The following is a 23,242-nucleotide window of genomic DNA, read 5'->3' as shown; positions in this document are numbered from 1 at the left end:
GAAAGAAAGGAAAAAAATAATAAAAAAAATCAAGTTTGTTGACACGAACTGAGGTAAAATGGAAACGTGGGAGGAGAGGAAAAGGAAAAAAATAAAATAAGGAAACAAAAAAAAACTAAAGAAATAAAAAATTAAAAAAAAGAAATCAAAAGAAAAAGAAAGAAAAAGAAAGAAAGGAAAAAAATAATAAAAAAAATCAAGTTTGTTGACACGAACTGAGGTAAAATGGAAACGTGGGAGGAGAGGAAAAGGAAAAAAAGGAAATAAGAAAATTCCAAAAACCCGGAGGAAGAAAAAAAACCCGAAAAAAATCCGAGAAAAAAAAAAGAAAAAGAAAGAAAGGGAAAAAATTAAAAAAAAAATCAAGTTTGTTGACACGAACTGAGGTAAAATGGAAACGCGGGGGGAGAGGAAAAGGAAAAAAATAAAATAAGAAAAGGAAAAAAACTTCAAGGAAGAAAAAAAACCTAAAAAAAAAGAAAAACAAAAGAAAGAAAAAGAAAGAAAGGAAAAAAAAAACAAAAAAAATCAAGTTTGTTGACACGAACTGTGGTAAAATGGAAACGCGGGAGGAGAGGAAAAGGAAAAAAATAAAATAAGAAAACAAAGAAAACCTCAAGGAAGAAAAAAAACCTAAAAAAAAATAAGAATAAAAGAAAGAAAAGGAAAGAAAACAAAAAAAAACCTAAAAAACCCAAGTTTGTCGACATGAACTGAGGTAAAATGGAAACGTGGGAGGAGAGGAAAAGGAAAAAAAGGAAATAAGAAAATTCCAAAAACCCGGAGGAAGAAAAAAAACCCGAAAAAAATCCGAGAAAAAAAAAAGAAAAAGAAAGAAAGGGAAAAAATTAAAAAAAAAATCAAGTTTGTTGACATGAACTGAGGTAAAATGGAAACGCGGGGGGAGAGGAAAAGGAAAAAAATAAAATAAGGAAACAAAAAAAACCTCAAGGAAGAAAAAAAACAAAAAAAAAAGAGAAATAAAAGAAAGAAAAAGGAAGAAAGAAAAAAAAACCAAAAAAACCCAAGTTTGTTGACACGAACTGAGGTAAAATGGAAAGCTGGGAGGAGAGGAAAAGGGAAAAAATAAAATAAGAAAATTCCAAAAACCCGGAGGAACAAAAAAAACCCGAAAAAAATCCGAGAAAAAAGAGAGAAAAAGAAAGAAAGGGAAAAAATCGAAAAAAAAATCAAGTTTGTTGACATGAACTGAGGTAAAATGGAAACGCGGGAGGAGAGGAAAAGGAAAAAAATAAAATAAGAAAAGGAAGAAAACCTCAAGGAAGAAAAAAAAACGAAAAAAAAAAGAGAAATAAAAGAAAGAAAAAGAAAGAAAGGAAAAAAATAATTAAAAAAAATCAAGTTTGTTGACACGAACTGAGGTAAAATGGAAACGCGGGAGGAGAGGAAAAGGAAAAAAATAAAATAAGGAAACAAAAAAAAAACTAAAGAAATAAAAAAATTTAAAAAAGGAAATCAAAAGAAAAAGAAAGAAAAAGAAAGAAAAACAAAGAAAAAGAAAAAGAAAGAAAAACAAAGAATGGAAAAAAAACAAAAAAAAACCAAGTTTGTTGACACGAACTGAGGTAAAATGGAAACGTGGGAGGAGAGGGAAAGGAAAAAAATAAAATAAGAAAATTCAAAAAACCCGGAGGAACAAAAAAAACCCGAAAAAAATCTGAGAAAAGAGAGAGAAAAAGAAAGAAAGGGAAAAAATAATAAAAAAAATTAAGTTTGTTGACACGAACTGAGGTAAAATGGAAACGCGGGAGGAGAGGAAAAGGAAAAAAATAAAATAAGAAAAGGAAGAAAACCTCAAGGGAGAAAAAAAAACGAAAAAAAAAGAGAAATAAAAGAAAGAAAAAGAAAGAAAGCAAAAAAAACCAAAAAAAATCAAGTTTGTTGACACGAACTGAGGTAAAATGGAAATGTGGGAGGAGAGGAAAAGGAAAAAACTAAAATAAGGAAACAAAAAAAACCTGAAGGAAGAAAAAAAACCCAAAAAAAATCCGAGAAAAAAGAGAGAAAAAGAAAGAAAGGGAAAAAAATAAAAAAAAAAATCAAGTTTGTTGACATGAACTGAGGTAAAATGGAAACGTGGGGGGAGAGGAAGAGGAAAAAAATAAAATAAGAAAAGGAAAAAAACCTCAAGGGAGAAAAAAAACCTAAAAAAAAATAAGAATAAAAGAAAGAAAAGGAAAGAAAGCAAAAAAAAAAACAAAAAAAATCAAGTTTGTTGACACGAACTGAGGTAAAATGGAAACCTGGGAGGAGAGGAAAAGGAAAAAAAGGAAATAAGAAAATTCAAAAAACCCGGAGGAACAAAAAAAACCTGAAAAAAATCCGAGAAGAAAGAGAGAAAAAGAAAGAAAGGAAAAAAATAATAAAAAAAATCAAGTTTGTTGACATGAACTGAGGTAAAATGGAAATGCGGGAGGAGAGGAAAAGGAAAAAAATAAAATAAGAAAACAAAGAAAACCTCAAGGAAGAAAAAAAAACCAAAAAAAAAGAGAAATAAAAGAAAGAAATAAAAGAAAGGAAAAAATAAAAAAAAAAAACAAGTTTGTCGACACGAACTGAGGTAAAATGGAAACGTGGGGGGAGAGGAAAAGGAAAAAAATAAAATAAGGAAACAAAAAAAACCTCAAGGAAGAAAAAAAAACCAAAAAAAAAAGAGAAATAAAAGAAAGAAAAAGAAAGAAAGGAAAAAATAAAAAAAAAAAAAAACAAGTTTGTCAACACGAACTGAGGTAAAATGGAAACGTGGGAGGAGAGGAAAAGGAAAAAAATAAAATAAGGAAACAAAGAAAAACTAAAGAAATAAAAAATTAAAAAAAGAAATTGAAAGAAAAAGAAAGAAAAAGAAAGAAAAAGAAAGAAAGGAAAAAAAACCAAAAAAAATCAAGTTTGTTGACACGAACTGAGGTAAAATGGAAACGTGGGAGGAGAGGAAAAGGGAAAAAAGGAAATAAGAAAATTCCAAAAACCCGGAGGAAGAAAAAAAACCCGAAAAAAATCCGAGAAAAAAAAAAGAAAAAGAAAGAAAGGGAAAAAATGAAAAAAAAAAGCAGGTTTGTTGACACGAACTGAGGTAAAAAGGGAAGCTGGGGGGAGAGGAAAAGGGAAAAAATGAAATAAGAAAAGGAAAAAAACCTCAAGGAAGAAAAAAAACCTAAAAAAAAAGAAAAACAAAAGAAAGAAAAAGAAAGAAAGCAAAAAAAAAACAAAAAAAATCAAGTTTGTTGACACGAAGTGAGGTGAAATGGAAACCTGGGTCGGGGGGGAGGAAAAGGAAGGTTCTGGTTGGACCTCAAGAGGTTCTATTGGATCTCCAGAGGTTCTGGTGGGACCTGGGGAGGTTCTGGTGGGATCTAAAGGGGTTCTATTGGACCTCAGGGGGTTCTCGTGGGATCTAAAGTGGTTCTGATGGACCTGGAGAGGTTCTGGTTGGAGCTGGAGAGGTTCTGGTGGGACCTGGAGAGGTTCTGGTGGGACCTGGAGAGGTTCTGGAAGGATCTAAACGGTTCTGGTGGGATCTCAAGAGGTTCTATTGGACCTCAAGGGGTTCTGGTGGGATCTAAAGAGGTTCTGATGGACCCAAAGGGGTTCTATTGGATCTCCAGAGGTTCTGGTGGGATCTGGGGAGGTTCTGGTGGGACTTGGAGAGGTTCTGATGGACCTGGAGAGGTTCTGGTTGGACCTAAAGAGGTTCTGGTTGGACCTAAAGAGGTTCTGGTGGGATCTAAAGAGGTTCTGGTGGACCTGGAGAGGTTCTGGTTGGACCTCAAGAGGTTCTGGTGGGATCTAAAGGGGTTCTGATGGACCCCCAGGGGTTCTATTGGATCTCCAGAGGTTCTGGTGGGATCTGGGGAGGTTCTGGTGGGACCTGGAGAGGTTCTGATGGACCTGAAGAAGTTCTGGGAGGATCTAAAGGGTTCTGGTGGGACCTGGGGAGGTTCTGGTTGGACCTGGAGAGGTTCTGATGGGATCTAAAGAGGTTCTGGTTGGACCTAAAGAGGTTCTGGTTGGATCTGGAGAGGTTCTGGTGGGATCTAAAGAGGTTCTGATGGACCTGGAGAAGTTCTGGCTGGACCTGGAGAGGTTCTGGTGGGACCTGGAGAGGTTCTGGAAGGATCTCAAGAGGTTCTATTGGACCTAAAGAGGTTCTGATGGGATCTAAAGTGGTTCTGATGGACCTGGAGAGGTTCTGGTTGGACCTAAAGAGGTTCTGGAAGGATCTCAAGAGGTTCTGGTGGGACCTCTGGGGGTTCTACTGGATCTGTTGGAGCTCCAGGGGTTCTGGTGGGTTCTGGGGAGGTTCTGATGGACCTGGAGAGGTTCTGGTTGGATCTAAAGAGGTTCTGGAAGGACCTAAAGGGTTCTGGTGGGACCTGGAGAGGTTCTGGTGGGATCTAAAGAGGTTCTGGTGGGATCTGAAGTGGTTCTGATGGACCTAGAGAGGTTCTGGTGGGACCTGGAGAAGTTCTGATGGACCTGGACAGGTTCTGGGAGGATCTAAAGGGTTCTGGTGGGACCTGGGGAGGTTCTGGTTGGACCTGGAGAGGTTCTGATGGACCTGGAGAGGTTCTGGTGGGACCTGGAAAAGTTCTGGGAGGATCTAAAGGGTTCTGGTGGGACCTCAAAAGGTTCTGGTGGGATCTAAAGTGGTTCTATTGGACCTCAGGGGGTTCTGGTGGGATCTGAAGAGGTTCTGATGGACCTGGAGAGGTTCTGGTGGGATCTAAAGAGGTTCTGGAAGGATCTCAAGAGGTTCTGGTGGGACCTCCGGGGGTTCTACTGGATCTGTTGGATCTCCAAGGGTTCTATTGGATCTCCAGGGGTTCTGGTGGGATCTAAAGTGGTTCTGATGGACCTGGAGAGGTTCTGGTTGGACCTAAAGAGGTTCTGGTTGGACCTAAAGAGGTTCTGGTTGGACCTAAAGAGGTCCTGGTGGGACCTCTGGGGGTTCTACTGGATCTGTTGGATCTCCAAGGGTTCTGTTGGATCTCCAGGGGTTCTATTGGAGCTCCAGGGGTTCTATTGGATCTCCAGGGGTTCTGGTGGGATCTGGGGAGGTTCTGGCTGGACCTGGAGAGGTTCTGGTTGGACCTAAAGAGGTTCTGGAAGGACCTAAAGGGTTCTGGTGGGACCTGGAGAGGTTCTGGTTGGACCTGGAGAGGTTCTGGTGGGATCTGGGAAGGTTCTGGTGGATCTGGAGAAGTTCTGGGAGGATCTAAAGAGGTTCTGGTGGGATCTAAAGAGGTTCTGAAGGATCTCAAGAGGTTCTGATGGACCCCCAGGGGTTCTATTGGATCTCCAGAGGTTCTGGTTGGATCTGGGGAGGTTCTGATGGACCTGGAGAGGTTCTGGTTGGACCTAAAGAGGTTCTATTGGACCTAAAGAGGTTCTGGTGGGATCCAAAGTGGTTCTGATGGACCTGGAGAAGTTCTGGGAGGATCTAAAGGGTTCTGGTTGGACCTCAAGAGGTTCTGGTGGGACCTCAAGAGGTTCTGGTGGGACCTCAAGAGGTTCTGGTGGGACCTCAAGAGGTTCTATTGGACCTCAAGGGGTTCTGGTTGGATCTGGGGAGGTTCTGATGGACCTGGAGAGGTTCTGGTTGGACCTAAAGAGGTTCTGGAAGGACCTAAAGGGTTCTGGTGGGACCTGGAGAGGTTCTGGTGGGATCTAAAGAGGTTCTGGTGGACCTGGAGAGGTTCTGGTTGGATCTGGGAAGGTTCTGGTGGATCTGGAGAAGTTCTGGGAGGATCTAAAGGGTTCTGGTGGGACCTCAAAAGGTTCTGGTGGGATCTCAAGAGGTTCTATTGGACCTCAAGGGGTTCTGCTGGGATCTAAAGTGGTTCTGATGGACCTGGAGAGGTTCTGGTTGGACCTAAAGAGGTTCTGATGGGATCTCAAGAGGTTCTGGTGGGACCTCTGGGGGTTCTACTGGATCTGTTGGATCTCCAAGGGTTCTATTGGAGCTCCAGGGGTTCTATTGGAGCTCCAGGGGTTCTGGTGGGTTCTGGGGAGGTTCTGATGGACCTGGAGAGGTTCTGGTTGGACCTAAAGAGGTTCTGGAAGGACCTAAAGGGTTCTGGTGGGACCTCAAGAGGTTCTATTGGACCTCAGGGGGTTCTGGTGGGATCTGGGGAGGTTCTGGTGGACCTGGAGAGGTTCTGGTTGGACCTAAAGAGGTTCTGGAAGGATCTCAAGAGGTTCTGGTGGGACCTGGAGAGGTTCTGGTGGGATCTAAAGAGGTTCTGATGGATCTGGAGAAGTTCTGGAAGGATCTCAAGAGGTTCTATTGGACCTCAAGGGGTTCTGATGGACCTGGAGAGGTTCTGGTTGAACCTAAAGAGGTTCTGGTGGGACCTCAAGGGGTTCTGGTGGGATCTAAAGTGGTTCTGATGGACCTGGAGAGGTTCTGGGAGGACCTAAAGGGTTCTGGTGGGACCTCAAAAGGTTCTGGTGGGATCTAAAGTGGTTCTATTGGACCTCAGGGGGTTCTGGTGGGACCTGGAGAGGTTCTGATGGACCTGGAGAGGTTCTGGAAGGATCTCAAGAGGTTCTGGTGGGACCTCTGGGGGTTCTACTGGATCTGTTGGATCTCCAGGGGTTCTGTTGGAGCTCCAGGGGTTCTGGTTGGATCTGGGGAGGTTCTGATGGACCTGGAGAGGTTCTGGTTGGACCTAAAGAGGTTCTGGAAGGATCTCAAGAGGTTCTGGTGGGACCTCTGGGGGTTCTACTGGATCTGTTGGATCTCCAAGGGTTCTATTGGAGCTCCAGGGGTTCTATTGGATCTCCAGGGGTTCTATTGGATCTCCAGGGGTTCTGGTGGGTTCTGATTGGGTCGGTACCGTTGACGTGGGCCTCCAGGGCCCCCTGCATCCTCTTCTGGGCGATGTTGGGCCGGATGTAAAGGTCCTTGAGCTTGGGGTTGCTGCGGTTCAGGTTGATGACCAAGGAGTCCTGCTTGACTATGCCCTGGGGGAGGGGACAAAGATGGCGTCAGGGGGGCCCAAAAAACCAACAGGAAGTCAAAAAAACCGACAGGAAGTGAAAAAAATCGACAGGAAGTGAAAAAACCCAAGAGGAACCCAAAAAACCCAAGAGGAACCCAAAGAACCTTGAGGAACCTCAAAGAAACCTCAAAGAGACCTCAAAGAACCTTCAAAGGACCTTGAGGAGACACCAAAAAACCAACAGGAAGTCAAAAAAATCGACAGGAAGTCAAAAAAACCAACAGGAAGTCAAAAAAATCCAGAGGAACCCAAAGAACCTTGAGGAACCTCGAAGAAGCTTCAAAGAACCTTGAGGAACCTCAAGAAAACCTCCAAGAGACCTCAAAGAACCTTCAAAGGACCTTGAGGAGACACCAAAAAACCAACAGGAAGTGAAAAAAACCAACAGGAAGTGAAAGAAGTCAACAGGAAGTCAAAAAAATCAAGAGGAACCCAAAAAAACCCAAGAGGAACTCAAAGAACCTTCAAAGAACCTTGAGGAACCTCAAGAAAACCTCCAAGAGACCTCAAAGAACCTTCAAAGGACCTTGAGGAGACACCAAAAAACCAACAGGAAGTGAAAAAAACCAACAGGAAGTGAAAGAAGTCAACAGGAAGTCAAAAAAATCAAGAGGAACCCAAAAAAACCCAAGAGGAACTCAAAGAACCTTCAAAGAACCTTGAGGAACCTCAAGAAAACCTCAAAGAGACCTCAAGGAACCTTCAAAGGACCTTGAGGAGACACCAAAAAACCAACAGGAAGTGAAAAAAATCGACAGGAAGTCAAAGAAGTCAACAGGAAGTCGAAAAAATCAAGAGGAACCCAAGAAACCCAAGAGGAACCCAAAGAACCTTCAAAGAACCTTGAGGAACCTCAAAGAAACCTCCAAGAGACCTCAAAGAACCTTCAAAGGACCTTGAGGAGACACCAAAAAACCAACAGGAAGTGAAAAAAATCAACAGGAAGTGAAGAAAATCGACAGGAAGTCAAAAAAATCAAGAGGAACCCAAAGAACCTTGAGGAACCTCAAAGAAGCTTCAAAGAACCTTGAGGAACCTCAAGAAAACCCAACAGGAAGTGAAAAAAACCTTCAAAGAACCTTGAGGAGACACCAAAAAACCAACAGGAAGTCAAAAAAATCGACAGGAAGTGAAGAAAATCGACAGGAAGTCAAAAAAACCCAAGAGGAACCCAAAGAAACCCAAGAGGAACTCAAAGAACCTTGAGGAACCTCAAAGAAACCTCAAAGAACCTTTAAAGGACCTTGAGGAGACACCAAAAAACCAACAGGAAGTCAAAAAAACCCAACAGGAAGTCAAAGAAGTCAACAGGAAGTCAAAAAAATCAAGAGGAACCCAAAGAACCTTGAGGAACCTCAAAGAAGCTTCAAAGAACCTTGAGGAACCTCAAGAAAACCCAACAGGAAGTCAAAAAATCCTTCAAAGAACCTTGAGGAGACACCAAAAAACCAACAGGAAGTCAAAAAAATCAACAGGAAGTCAAAGAAGTCAACAGGAAGTCAAAAAAATCAAGAGGAACCCAAAGAAGCTTCAAAGAACCTTGAGGAACCTCAAAGAAACCTCAGAGAGACCTCAAAGAACCTTCAAAGGACCTTGAGGAGACACCAAAAAACCAACAGGAAGTCAAAAAAACCAACAGGAAGTCAAAGAAGTCAACAGGAAGTCAAAAAAATCCAGAGGAACCCAAAGAACCTTGAGGAACCTCAAAGAAGCTTCAAAGAACCTTGAGGAACCTCAAGAAAACCTCCAAGAGACCTCAAGGAACCTTCAAAGGACCTTGAGGAGACACCAAAAAACCAACAGGAAGTCAAAAAAACCAACAGGAAGTAAAAAAAATCAAGAGGAACCCAAAGAAACCCAAGAGGAACCCAAAGAACCTTGAGGAACCTCGAAGAAGCTTCAAAGAACCTTGAGGAACCTCAAGAAAACCTCAAAGAGACCTCAAAGAACCTTCAAAGGACCTTGAGGAGACACCAAAAAACCAACAGGAAGTGAAAAAAACCAACAGGAAGTCAAAGAAGTCAACAGGAAGTCAAAAAAATCAAGAGGAACCCAAAGAACCTTGAGGAACCTCAAAGAAGCTTCAAAGAACCTTGAGGAACCTCAAGAAAACCCAACAGGAAGTGAAAAAAACGTTCAAAGGACCTTGAGGAGACACCAAAAAACCAACAGGAAGTCAAAAAAATCAACAGGAAGTGAAGAAAATCGACAGGAAGTAAAAAAAAACCAAGAGGAACCCAAGAAACCCAAGAGGAACCCAAAGAACCTTCAAAGAACCTTAAGGAACCTCAAAAAAACCTCAAAGAACCTTCAAAGGACCTTGAGGAGACACCAAAAAACCAGCAGGAAGTCAAAAAAATCGACAGGAAGTGAAAAAAAATCAACAGGAAGTCAAAAAAATCAAGAGGAACCCAAAGAACCTTGAGGAACCTCAAAGAAGCTTCAAAGAACCTCGAGGAACCTCAAGAAAACCCAACAGGAAGTCAAAAAAACCTTCAAAGGACCTTGAGGAGACACCAAAAAACCAACAGGAAGTCAAAAAAATCAACAGGAAGTAAAAAAAATCCAGAGGAACCCAAAGAACCTTGAGGAACCTCGAAGAAGCTTCAAAGAACCTTGAGGAACCTCAAGAAAACCCAACAGGAAGTGAAAAAAACCTTCAAAGAACCTTGAGGAGACACCAAAAAACCAACAGGAAGTCAAGAAAATCAACAGGAAGTGAAAAAAATCAACAGGAAGTCAAAAAAACCCAAGAGGAACCCAAAAAAACCCAAGAGGAACTCAAAGAACCTTGAGGAACCTCAAAGAAACCTCAAAGAACCTTTAAAGGACCTTGAGGAGACACCAAAAAACCAACAGGAAGTCAAAAAAATCGACAGGAAGTGAAAAAAATCGACAGGAAGTAAAAAAAATCAAGAGGAACCCAAAGAACCTTGAGGAACCTCAAAGAAGCTTGAAAGAACCTCGAGGAACCTCAAGAAAACCCAACAGGAAGTCAAAGAAACCTTCAAAGGACCTTGAGGAGACACCAAAAAACCAACAGGAAGTCAAAAAAATCAACAGGAAGTCAAAGAAGTCAACAGGAAGTCGAAAAAATCAAGAGGAACCCAAAGAAACCCAAGAGGAACTCAAAGAACCTTGAGGAACCTCAAAAAAACCTCCAAGAGACCTCAAAGAACCTTCAAAGGACCTTGAGGAGACACCAAAAAACCAACAGGAAGTCAAAAAAACCAACAGGAAGTCAAAAAAATCAACAGGAAGTGAAAAAAATCGACAGGAAGTCAAAAAACCTGAGAGGAACCCAAGAGGAACTCAAAGAACCTTGAGGAACCTCGAAGAAGCTTCAAAGAACCTTGAGGAACCCAAAAAAAACTCCAAAAAAATCTCAAGGAAGTCCAAAAAAACTTCAAGAAGACCTCAAAGAACCTCGAGAAGACCCCAAAAAACCTCAAGAACCCCCAAAAAACCTTGAGGAACCCCAAAAAACCTTGAGAAGACCCCAAAGAACCTCAAGAAACCCCAAAAAAACCTCAAGAAGACCTCAAACAACCTCTAGGAACCTCAAAAAACCTCGAGAAGACCCCAAAGAACCTCCAGGAACTCCAAAACAACCTCAAGAAGACCTCAAAGAACCTTGAGGAACCTCAAAAAACCTCAAAAAACCTTGAGAAGACCTCAAAGAACCTTGAGGAACCTCAAAAAAACCTCAAGAAACCCCAAAAAACCTCGAGAAAACCCCAAAGAACCTCCAGGAACCCCAAAAAACCCTCAAGGAGACCCCAAAGAACCTTGAGGAACCTCAAAAAAACCTTGAGAAGACCCCAAAGAACCTCAAGAAACCCCAAAAAACCTCAAGAAGACCCCAAAGAACCTTGAGGAACCCCCAAAACCCCTGAGGAGGCCCCTCCAGGTGCCCCCCCCTCACCTCCTTCTCCTTCTCCTCGGCCTCGCGGGTCTTGTAGCGTTTCTGGACCTCCTTGATGATGCGGAAGGCGTTCTGCAGGTTGAGGGCGGGGACGCTTTGCTCCCCCGGGGTCTTCATGTTGGACGCCCGGTAGGTTCTGCCCGGGGGGAGAAGACACGGAACCTCTAGAACCCGGGACAACCTCCAGAACGCCCCAAATTCCTGAGAAATCCCCGAGTTTTAGGCCCAAAACGCAAAAAATCCCGGAAAATTCGGAAGTTTTAGGCCCAAAATGCAAAATTCTCCACAAAATTCCCCAATTTTAGGCCCAAAATACAAAAGTTTCCAAAAAATTCCCAAATTTTAGGCTCAAAGTACAAAAATTTCTGGAAAATTCTGAAGTTTTAGGCCCAAAATACAAAAGTTTCCAAAAAATTCCCCAATTTTAGGCCCAAAATACAAAAGTTTCCAAAAAATTCCCAAATTTTAGGCACAAAATGCAAAAAAATTCTGGAAAATTCGGAAGTTTTAGGCCCAAAATGCAAAATTTTCCACAAAATTCTGAAAATTTAGGCCCAAAATACAAAAATTTCCAAAAAATTCCAAAATTTTAGGCCCAAAGTAGAAAAATTATGGAAAATTCTGAAGTTTTAGGCCCAAAATACAAAAATTTCAAAAAAATTCCAAAGTTTTAGGCCCAAACCACAAAAAATTCCAGAAAATTCTGAAGTTTTAGGCCCAAAATACAAAAGTTTCCAAAAAATTCCCAAATTTTAGGCCCAAAGTACAAAAAATTCGGGAAAATTCTGAAGTTTTAGGCCCAAAATACGAAAATTTTAAAAAAATTCCAGTTTTAGGCCCAAAATACCAGAATTACAAAAAAATTCCCAAATTTTAGGCCCAAAACGCAAAAAATTCTGGAAAATTCGGAAGTTTTAGGCCCAAAATACAAGAATTAGAAAAAAATTACAAAATTTTAGGCCCAAAACATGAAATTTTTGTGAAATTCAAAGATTTTAGGCCCAACTCATGAAATTCTACACAAAATACCCAAATTTTAGGCCCGAAACGCAAAAAAGTCTGGAAAATTCTGAAAATTTAGGCCCAAAACGCAGAAGTTTCCTCAAAATTCCCAAGTTTTAGGCCCAAAGTACAAAAATTTCCAAAAAACGACAAGATTCTAGGCACAAACCACAAAATTTCCTGTGAAATTCTAAAATTTTAGGCCCAACGCACGAAATTCCACAAGAAATTCCCAAACTTTAGGCCCAAAACACAACATTTTCAGCAAAAATGGAGAATTTTAGGCCCAACGCACAAAATTCTCCTCAAAATTCCCGAATTTTAGGCCCAAAATGCAAAATCCTGCTCAAAACTCTGAAATTTTAGGCCCAAACCACAAAATTCTCCTCAAACTTCCCGAATTTTAGGCCCAAAACACAACATTTTCAGCAAAAATGGAGAATTTCAGGCCCAACCCACAAGATTCTCCTCAAAGTTACAAAATTTTAGGCCCAAAACACAAAATTCTCCTCAAAACCCCGATTTTCAGGCCCAAACCACAAAATCCTCCTCAAAGTTCCCAAATTTTAGGCCCAAAACACAAAATTCTCCTCAAAACCCCAAGTTTTAGGCCCAAACCACAAAATTCTCCTCAAAGTTCCAAATTTTTAGGCCCAAAAACCAAAATCCTCCTCAAAACCCCAAGTTTTAGGCCCAAACCACAAGATTCTCCTCAAAGTCACAAAATTTTAGGCCCAAAACCCAAAATCCTCCTCAAAACCCCAATTTTTAGGCCCAAACCACAAAATTCTCCTCAAACTCCCCAAATTTTAGGCCCAAACCACAACATTTTCAGCAAAAATGGAGAATTTCAGGCCCAAACCACAAAATTCTCCTCAAAGTTACAAAATTCTAGGCCCAACAACCAAAATTCTCCTCAAACTTCCCAAATTTTAGGCCCAAACCACAAGATTCTCCTCAAAGTCACAAAATTTTAGGCCCAAAACCCAAAATTCTCCTCAAAAACCCGATTTTTAGGCCCAAACCACAAAATCCTCCTCAAAGTTCCCAATTTTTAGGCCCAAAAACCAAAATCCTCCTCAAAACCCCAAGTTTTAGGCCCAAACCACAAAATTCTCCTCAAAGTCAAAAAATTTTAGGCCCAAAACACAAAATTTTCAGCAAAAATGGAGAATTTCAGGCCCAAACCACAAGATTCTCCTCAAAGTCACAAAATTTTAGGCCCAAAACACAAATTTCTCCTCAAAGTCACAAAATTTTGGGCCCAAAACACAAATTTCTCCTCAAAGTCACAAAATTTTAGGCCCAAAACACAAATTTCTCCTCAAAGTTCCCAAATTTTAGGCCCAATCCACAAAATTCTCCTCAAAATCCCCAATTTTTAGGCCCAAAACACAAAATTCTCCTCAAAGTTCCCAATCTTTAGGCCCAAACCACAAGATTCTCCTCAAAGTTACAAAATTTTAGGGCCAAAACACAAAATTTTCAGCAAAAATGTAAAATTTTGGGCCCAACACACAAAATTCTCCTCAAAGTCACAAAATTTTAGGCCCAAAAACCAAAATCCTCCTCAAAACCCCAATTTTTAGGCCCAAAACACAAAATTCTCCACAAAATTCCCAATTTTTAGGCCCAAAACACAAAATTCTCCTCAAACTTCCCAAAGTTTAGGCCCAAACCACAAAATTCTCCTCAAAACCCCAATTTTTAGGCCCAAAACACAAAATTCTCCTCAAACTTCCCAATTTTTAGGCCCAAACCACAAAATTCTCCTCAAAATTACAAAATTTTAGGCCCGAAACACAAAATTCTCCTGCAAACCCCAAGATTTTCCCTCCCACCCCCCAAAACTCTTCCGAAATTCCCCAATTTTTGCCCAATTTCCCCCTTTTTCCCCCAATTCTCACATCTCCTTGACGAAGGTGGCCTCGGGGTTGGGGAAGATGTTGCCCTCGTTGCGGCCCAGGGCGCTGCCCGGGCAGTAGAAGTTGATCCTGAGGTAGGTGTAGTCCCCTTCCACCGACATGCTGATGTTCTGGGGGGGGAAAAAGGAGAGAAAAATGGGAAAAAAGTCCAAAAAAAACCATGGGGAGGAGGTCGGGAGGTGGTGGGAACCCAAAAACACCTTGGGTGAAGGTTTCAAGATGGTGGAACCCAAAAAAAACCTAAAAAAAGAGGTTCTGGAGGTGGGGGGAACCCAAAACGAGGCCAAGATGGAGGTTTCAAGATGGAGGAAGCCCAAAAATACCTCAGGTTGGGGGTTTCAAGATGGAGGAAGCCCTAAAAAGTCCACAGGGAGAAGGATTCAAGATGGAGGAACCCAAAAAAAACCTAAAAAAAGAGGTTCTGGAGGTGGGGGGAACCCAAAACGAGGCCAAGATGGAGGTTTCAAGATGGAGGAAGCCCAAAACCACCTCAAGTTGGGGGTTTCAAGATGGAGGAACCCAAAAAAAACCTAAAAAAAGAGGTTCTGGAGGTGGAGGGAACCCAACACGAGGCCAAGATGGAGGTTTCAAGATGGAGGAACCCCAAAATTACCTCAAGGAAAGGTTCTGGAGATGGTGGAACCCCAAAAAGACCTCAAAGAAGAGGTCCTGGAGGTGGTGGAACCCCAAAATTACCTCAAGTTGAAGGCCCAAAGATGGTGGAAGCCCAAAACCACCTCAAGGAAAGGTTCTCAAGATGGTGGAACCCCCAAAACCACCTTGAGGAGAAGGTTTCAAGATGGTGGAACCCCAAAAAGACCTCAAGAAGAGGTTCTGGAGATGGTGGAACCCCAAAATTACCTCAGGGAAGAGGGTCTGGAACTCCAAAAAAGGTCGTCGCGGCGTCGCAGGCCCCAAAACCACCTCAAGTCCCACCCAAACTTGGTGAAACCCCCGCAGCACCTACAGGGGGAGGTCCTAGAGGTGGTGGAACCCCAAGAAGACCTCAAGGAAGAGGTTCTGGAGGTGGTGGAACCCCAAAATTACCTCAGGGAAGAGGTCCTGGAACTCTAAAAAACATCGGAGGCCCCAAAACCACCTCAAGTTGAAGGCCCAAAGATGGTGGAACCTCCAAACCACCTCAAGGAAAGGTTCTCAAGATGGTGGAACCCCAAAAAGACCTCAAGGAAGAGGTCCTGGAGGTGGTGGAACCCCAAAATTACCTCAAGAAGAGGTCCTGGAACTCCAAAAAACATCGGAGGCCCCAAAACCACCTCAAGTTGAAGGCCCAAAGATGGTGGAACCTCCAAACCACCTCAAGTTGAAGGCCCAAAGATGGTGGAACCCCAAAACTACCTCAAGGAAGAGGTCCTGGAGGTGGTGGAACCCCAAAAAAAGGTCCTGGAGCTGGTGGAACCCCAAAATTACCTCAGGGAAGAGCTTCTGGAACTCCAAAAAACATCGGCGCGGCGTCGGAGGCCCCAAAACCACCTCAAGTTGAAGGCCTAAAGATGGTGGAACCTCCAAACCACCTCAAGGAAAGGTTCTGAAGATGGTGGAACCCCAAAAAGACCTCAAGGAAGAGGTCCTGGAGGTGGTGGAACCCCAAAATTACCTCAAGTTGAAGGCCCAAAGATGGTGGAACCTCCAAACCACCTCAAGGAAAGGTTCTCAAGATGGTGGAACCCCCAAAACCACCTTGAGGAGAAGGTTTCAAGATGGTGAAACCCCAAAAAGACCTCAAGAAGAGGTCCTGGAGATGGTGGAACCCCAAAATTACCTCAGGGAAGAGCTTCTGGAACTCCAAAAAACCTCGGCGCGGCGTCTGAGGCCCCAAAACCACCTCAAGTCCCACCCAAACTTGGTGAAACCCCCAAAACACCTCCAGGGGGAGGTCCAGAGGTGGTGGAACCCCAAGAAGACCTCAAGGAAGAGGTCCTGGAGGTGGTGGAACCCCAAAATTACCTCAGGGAAGAGGTTCTGGAACTCTAAAAAACATCGGAGGCCCCAAAACCACCTCAAGTTGAAGGCCTAAAGATGGTGGAACCTCCAAACCACCCCAAGGAAAGGTTCTAGAGATGGTGGAACCCCAAGAAGACCTCAAGGAAGAGGTCCTGGAGATGGTGGAACCCCAAAAAAAGGTTCTGGAGATGGTGGAACCCCAAAATTACCTCAGGAAAGAGCTTCTGGAACTCCAAAAAACGTCGGCGCGGCGTCGGAGGCCCCAAAACCACCTCAAGTTGAAGGCTCAAAGATGGTGGAACCTCCAAACCACCTCCAGGAGAAGCTCCAGAGGTGGTGGAACCCCAAAGAAAGGTTCTGGAGGTGGTGGAACCCCAAAATTACCTCAAGAAGAGCTTCTGGAACTCTAAAAAACGTCGAAGGCCCCAAAACCACCTCAAGTTGAAGGCCCAAAGATGGTGGAACCCCAAAACCACCTCAAGGAAAGGTTCTAGAGATGGTGGAACCCCAAAAAGACCTCAAAGAAGAGGTCCTGGAGGTGGCGGAACCCCAAAATTACCTCAAGAAGAGCTTCTGGAACTCCAAAAAACATCGGAGGCCCCAAAACCGCCTCAAGTTGAAGGCCTAAAGATGGTGGAACCCCAAAACCACCTCAAGGAAAGGTTCTCAAGATGGTGGAACCCCAAAAAGACCTCAAGGAAGAGGTCCTGGAGGTGGTGGAACCCCAAAATTACCTCAAGAAGAGGTTCTGGAACTCTAAAAAACATCGGAGGCCCCAAAACCACCTCAAGTTGAAGGCCCAAAGATGGTGGAAGCCCAAAAACACCTCAAGGAAAGGTTCTCAAGATGGTGGAACCCCAAGAAGACCTCAAGGAAGAGGTTCTGGAGGTGGTGGAACCCCAAGAAGACCTCAAAGAAGAGGTTCTGGAGGTGGTGGAACCCCAAAATTACCTCAAGAAGAGCTTCTGGAACTCTAAAAAACGTCGGAGGCCCCAAAACCGCCTCAAGTTTAAGGCCTAAAGATGGTGGAACCCCCAAACCACCTCAAGGAAAGGTTCTGGAGATGGTGGAACCCCAAAAAGACCTCAAGGAAGAGGTTCTGGAGGTGGTGGAACCTCAAAATTACCTCAAGGAAGAGGTCCTGGAGGTGGTGGAACCCCAAAATTACCTCAAGTTGAAGGCCCAAAGATGGTGGAAGCCCAAAAACACCTCAAGGAAAGGTTCTCAAGATGGTGGAACCCCCAAAACCACCTTGAGGAGAAGGTTTCAAGATGGTGAAACCCCAAAAAGACCTCAAGAAGAGGTCCTGGAGATGGTGGAACCCCAAAATTACCTCAGGGAAGAGGGTCTGGAACTCCAAAAAACGTCGGCGCGGCGTCGGAGGCCCCAAAACCACCTCAAGTTGAAGGCTCAAAGATGGTGGAACCCCAAAACCACCTCAAGGAAAGGTTCTCAAGATGGTGGAACCCCAAAACTACCTCAAGGAAGAGGTTCTGGAGGTGGTGGAACCCCAAAATTACCTCAGGAAAGAGCTTCTGGAACTCCAAAAAACCTCGGCGCGGCGTCGGAGGCCCCAAAACCACCTCAAGTCCCACCCAAACTTGGCGAAACCCCCAAAACACCTCCAGGGGGAGGTCCAGAGGTGGTGGAACCCCAAGAAGACCTCAAGGAAGAGGTCCTGGAGGTGGTGGAACCCCAAAATTACCTCAGGAAGAGCTTCTGGAACTCTAAAAAACATCGGAGGCCCTAAAACCACCTCAAGTTGAAGGCCTAAAGATGGTGGAACCCCAAAACCACCTCAAGGAAAGGTTCTGAAGATGGTGGAACCCCCAAACCACCTCCAGGAGAAGCTCCAGAGGTGGTGGAACCCCAAAAAAAGGTTCTGGAGATGGTGGAACCCCAAAATTACCTCAAGTTGAAGGCCCAAAGATGGTGGAACCTCCAAACCACCTCAAGGAAAGGTTCTGAAGATGGTGGAACCCCAAGAAGACCTCAAGGAAGAGGTCCTGGAGGTGGTGGAACCCCAAAATCACCTCAAGAAGAGCTTCTGGAACTCTAAAAAATGTCAGAGGCCTCAAAACCACCTCGAGTTGAAGGCCCAAAGATGGTGGAACCTCCAAACCACCTCAAGGAAAGGTTCTCAAGATGGTGGAACCCCCAAAGCACCTCCACGAGAAGCTCCAGAGGTGGTGGAACCCCAAAATTACCTCAAGTTGAAGGCCCAAAGATGGTGGAACCCCAAAACCACCTCAAGGAAAGGTTCTCAAGATGGTGGAACCCCAAAACCACCTCAAGGAAAGGTTCTCAAGATGGTGGAACCTCCAAACCACCTCCAGGAGAAGCTCCAGAGGTGGTGGAACCCCAAAATTACCTCAAGAAGAGCTTCTGGAACTCCAAAAAACCTCGGTGCGGCGTCGCAGGCCCCAAAACCACCTCAAGTCCCACCCAAACTTGGTGAAACCCCAGAAGCACCTCCAGGGGGAGGTCCGGGGAGGTTCCCAGGAGGCCCTGGGGGTGGGGGGAGGGGTGGGAAGTCTTCTGCTGACCTTGATGGTGGCGATGTGGAAGGGGGTGGCGATGCCAAAGACCGGCATGATGACCGTCTCGTACTTCTTGTCGATGTAGATCTTCATCTCCCTGATGTGGGGCTCCTTGGGCATCAAGGCCGGGTTCTTGTAGGAGATGTTGGACTTCCGGGCCCTAAAAGAGATCAAGGTTGAGGCCCCGCCCCTCAAAAAAAGGGAAAAAAAAGGAAATTTTGGGGTTTTTTTTGGTTACTTTTGGATTTGTTGCTCCCCTTTCTGCTCCGTCAAGCGGCGCCGCGCTTCTTCGTTGAGTTGGGTGGCCAACTCCTTCTGGTGGGCCCGGCGCTTCTCCTCGGCTGTCAGCTCGTTCTGGGGGGCCAAAAAACAGGAAGTGATGTCATGGAAGAAGGGGAGGAGCTAAAAAAGTCCTTGGGAGGGGGCGGGGCCTGGAATTGGGGGGTTTGGAAGTGAAAAAAGCGCCGCGTGGAAATTTTGGGGGTTTTAGGAGCTAAAATTTTGAGGTTTTTGAGGTAAAAAAATTCTGCAGAGGAATTCTGGGGGTTTTGGGGACTCAAAGAAGTCTTGGGGAGGGGGTTGGGAGAGGTTGGAACCGAAAATTGGGTCAAGTTTGGGGTTTTTGGAACTCAAAAAAACGTCGCGGGGAAATTTTGGGGGTTTTAGGAGCTAAAATTTTGAGGTTTTTGAGGTAAAAAAATTTTGGGGAGGAATTCTGGGGGTTTTGGGGACCCAAAAGAGTCTTGGGGAGGGGGTTGGGAGAGGTTGGAACCCAAAATTTGGTCATTTTTGGGGGTTTTGGAACTCAAAAAAACGTCGTGGGGAAATTTTGGGGGTTTTAGGAGCTAAAATTTTGATGTTTCTGAGGTAAAAATATTCTGGGGAGGAATTCTGGGGGTTTTGGGGACTCAAAAGAGTCTTGGGGAGGGGGTTGGGAGGTTGTGGAACCCAAAATTTGGTCATTTTTGGGGTTTTGGAAGTCCAAAAAATGTTGGGTTGGAAAATGGGAGAGGTTGGAACCCAAAATGAGGTCAAGGAAGGGGTTGGGAGATCTTGGAACCCAAAATTTCGTCGTTTTTGAGGTTTTGGAAGTCAAAAAAAATTTGGGGTAAATTCTGGGGGTTTTGGGGACCCAAAAAAGTCTTGGGGAGGGGATTGGGAGAGGTTGGAACCCAAAATTGGGTCAAGTTTGGGGTTTTTGGAACTCAAAAAAACGTCGCGGGGAAATTTTGGGGGTTTTAGGACCTAAAATTTTGATGTTTCTGAGGTAAAAAAATTTGGGGAGGAATTCTGGGGTTTTGGGGACCCAAAAGAGTCTTGGGGAGGGGGTTGGGAGAGGTTGGAACCCAAAATTGGGTCAAGTTTGGGGTTTTTGGAACTCAAAAAAACGTCGCGGGGAAATTTTGGGGGTTTTAGGACCTAAAATTTTGAGGTTTTTGAGGTAAAAAAATTTTGGGGAGGAATTCTGGGGGTTTTGGGGACTCAAAGAAGTCTTGGTGAGGGGGTTGGGAGAGGTTGGAACCCAAAATTTGGTCATTTTTGGGGTTTTGGAAGTCCAAAAAATGTTGGGTTGGAAAATGGAAGAGGTTGAAACCCAAAATGGGGTCAAGGAAGGGGTTGGGAGGTCTTGGAACCCAAAATTTTGTTGGGTTGGAGGTGGTGGAACCCAAAATTTGGTCAAGTTTGGGGGTTTTGGAAGTGAAAAAAACGTCGCGGGGAAATTTTGGGGGTTTTAGGACCTAAAATTTTGATGTTTCTGAGGTAAAAAAATTCTGGGGAGGAATTCTGGGGGTTTTGGGGACTCAAAGAAGTCTTGGGGAGGGGGTTGGGAGGTGGTGGAACCCAAAATTGGGTCATTTTTGGGGTTTTTGGAACTCAAAAAAACGTCGCGTGGAAATTTTGGGGGTTTTAGGACCTAAAATTTTGATGTTTTTGAGGTAAAAAAATTTTGGGGAGGAATTCTGGGGGTTTTGGGGACTCAAAAGAGTCTTGGGGAGGGGGTTGGGAGAGGTTGGAACCCAAAATTTGGTCATTTTTGGGGGTTTTGGAACTCGAAAAAACGTCGCGGGGAAATTTTGGGGGTTTTGGAACCCAAAATTTTGATGTTTTTGGGGGTTTTGAGGTAAAAAAAATTCTGGGGAGGAATTCTGGGGGTTTTGGGGACTCAAAGAAGTCTTGGGGAGGGGGTTTGAGATGGTGGAACCCAAAATTGGGTCAAGTTTGGGGTTTTTGGAACTCAAAAAAACGTCGCGGGGAAATTTTGGGGGTTTTAGGAGCTAAAATTTTGAGGTTTTTGAGGTAAAAAAATTCTGGGGAGGAATTCTGGGGGTTTTGGGGACTCAAAGAAGTCTTGGGGAGGGGGTTGGGAGGTCTTGGAACCCAAAATTGGGTCATTTTTGGGGTTTTGGAAGTCCAAAAAATGTTGGGTTGGAAAATGGAAGAGGTTGGAACCCAAAATGGGGTCAAGGAAGGGGTTGGGAGGTCTTGGAACCCAAAATTTGGTCATTTTTGGGGTTTTGGAAGTCAAAAAAAATTTGGGGTAAATTCTGGGGGTTTTGGGGACCCAAAAAAGTCTTGGGGAGGGGGTTGGGAGAGGTTGGAACCCAAAATTGGGTCAAGTTTGGGGTTTTGGAACTCGAAAAAAACGTCGCGGGGAAATTTTGGGGGTTTTAGGACCTAAAATTTTGATTTTTTTGAGGTAAAAAAATTCTGGGGAGGAATTCTGGGGGTTTTGGGGACTCAAAGAAGTCTTGGGGAGGGGGTTGGGAGAGGTTGGAACCCAAAATTTGGTCATTTTTGGGGTTTTGGAAGTCAAAAAAAACGCCGCGGGGAAATTTTGGGGGTTTTAGGAGCTAAAATTTTGATTTTTTGGGGGGTTTTGAGGTAAAAAAATTCTGGGGAGGAATTCTGGGGGTTTTGGGGACCCAAAAGAGTCTTGGGGAGGGGGTTGGGAGAGGTTGGAACCCAAAATTTTGTCGTTTTTGGGGTTTTTGGAAGTCCAAAAAATGTTGGGTTGGAAAATGGGAGAGGTTGGAACCCAAAATGGGGTCAAGGAAGGGGTTGGGAGGTCTTGGAACCCAAAATTTGGTCATTTTTGGGGTTTTGGAAGTCAAAAAAACTTTGGGGTAAATTCTGGGGGTTTTGGGGACCCAAAAAAGTCTTGGGGAGGGGGTTGGGAGAGGTTGGAACCCAAAATTGGGTCAAGTTTTGGGTTTTTGGAACTCGAAAAAACGTCGCGGGGAAATTTTGGGGGTTTTAGGAGCTAAAATTTTGATTTTTTTTGAGGTAAAAAAATTCTGGGGAGGAATTCTGGGGGTTTTGGGGACTCAAAGAAGTCTTGGGGAAGGGGTTGGGAGAGGTTGGAACCCAAAATTGGGTCGTTTTTGGGGTTTTGGAAGTCCAAAAAATGTTGGGTTGGAAAATGGGAGAGGTTGGAACCCAAAATGGGGTCAAGGAAGGGGTTGGGAGGTCTTGGAACCCAAAATTTGGTCATTTTTGGGGTTTTGGAAGTCAAAAAAAATTTAGGGTAAATTTTGGGGGTTTTGGGGACCCAAAAAAGTCTTGGGGAGGGGGTTTGAGGTGGTGGAACCCAAAATTGGGTCAAGTTTGGGGTTTTTGGAACTCAAAAAAACGTCGCGGGGAAATTCCGGGGGTTTTAGGACCTAAAATTTTGATTTTTTTGAGGTAAAAAAATTTTGGGGAGGAATTCTGGGGTTTTGGGGACTCAAAGAAGTCTTGGGGAGGGGGTTGGGAGAGGTTGGAACCCAAAATTGGGTCAAGTTTTGGGGTTTTTGGAACTCAAAAAAAGGTCGCGGGGAAATTTTGGGGAATTTGGGACCCAAAATTTTGACTTTTTTGGGGGTTTTGAGGTAAAAAAATTCTGGGGAGTTTTGAGGGACCCAAAAGAGTCTTGGGGAGGGGGTTGGGAGAGGTTGGAACCCAAAATTGGGTCAAGTTTGGAGGTTTTTGGAACTCAAAAAAACGTCGCGGGGAAACTTTGGGGTTTTAGGACCTAAAATTTTGATTTTTTTGAGGTAAAAAAATTCTGGGGAGGAATTCTGGGGTTTTGGGGACTCAAAGAAGTTTTGGGGAGGGGATTGGGAGAGGTTGGAATCAAAAATTGGGTCAAGTTTGGGGGTTTTTGGAACTGAAAAAAGCATCGCGGGGAAATTTTGGGGGTTTTAGGACCTAAAATTTGATTTTTTTGGGGGTTCTGAGGTAAAAAAATTCTGGGGAGAAATTTTGGGGGTTTTGGGGACTCAAAGAAGTCTTGGGGAGGGGGTTGGGAGAGGTTGGAACCCAAAATTGGGTCATTTTTGGGGTTTTGGAAGTCCAAAAAATGTTGGGTTGGAAAATGGGAGAGGTTGGAACCCAAAATGGGGTCAAGGAAGGGGTTGGGAGGTCTTGGAACCCAAAATTTGGTCATTTTTGAGGTTTTGGAAGTCAAAAAAAATTTGGGGTAAATTCTGGGGTTTTGGGGACTCAAAAGAGTCTTGGGGAGGGGGTTGGGAGAGGTTGGAACCCAAAATTGGGTCAAGTTCTGGGGTTTTTGGAACTGAAAAAAACGTCGCGGGAAATTTTGGGGGTTTTAGGACCTAAAATTTTGATGTTTCTGAGGTAAAAAAATTTTGGGGAGGAATTCTGGGGGTTTTGGGGACTCAAAGAAGTCTTGGGGAGGGGTTGGGAGAGGTTGGAACCCAAAATTGGGTCAAGTTTTGGGGTTTTTGGAACTCAAAAAAACGTCGCGGGGAAATTTTGGGGAATTTGGGACCCAAAATTTTGACTTTTTTGGGGGTTCTGAGGTAAAAAAATTCTGGGGAGAAATTTTGGGGGTTTTGGGGACTCAAAGAAGTCTTGGGGAGGGGA

The 23,242-nt window shown here is 43.9% G+C and overlaps 1 protein-coding gene across 1 annotated transcript in view; it reads right to left on the bottom strand.

Annotated features, from left to right (window-relative positions):
- The window catches only part of SUPT16H (SPT16 homolog, facilitates chromatin remodeling subunit), a 47,159-nt gene extending 27,996 nt beyond the window's left edge, over positions 1–19,163 (bottom strand). Inside the window, 6 exon segments of the mRNA XM_071732723.1 lie at positions 6,858–6,984; positions 10,948–11,083; positions 13,857–13,984; positions 18,383–18,536; positions 18,615–18,778; positions 19,149–19,163. Of these exon segments, the coding sequence (XP_071588824.1) occupies positions 6,858–6,984; positions 10,948–11,083; positions 13,857–13,984; positions 18,383–18,536; positions 18,615–18,778; positions 19,149–19,163 (724 nt within the window).
- Positions 19,164–23,242: the final 4,079 nt, after the last annotated feature.

The sequence above is a fragment of the Heliangelus exortis genome, unplaced genomic scaffold, assembly GCF_036169615.1.
Source record: "Heliangelus exortis unplaced genomic scaffold, bHelExo1.hap1 Scaffold_69, whole genome shotgun sequence".
NCBI classification, from domain to species: Eukaryota; Metazoa; Chordata; class Aves; order Apodiformes; family Trochilidae; genus Heliangelus; species Heliangelus exortis.
The sequence above is the reverse complement of the archived record's forward strand: the minus strand, read 5'-3'. Positions and strand labels throughout refer to the sequence as shown.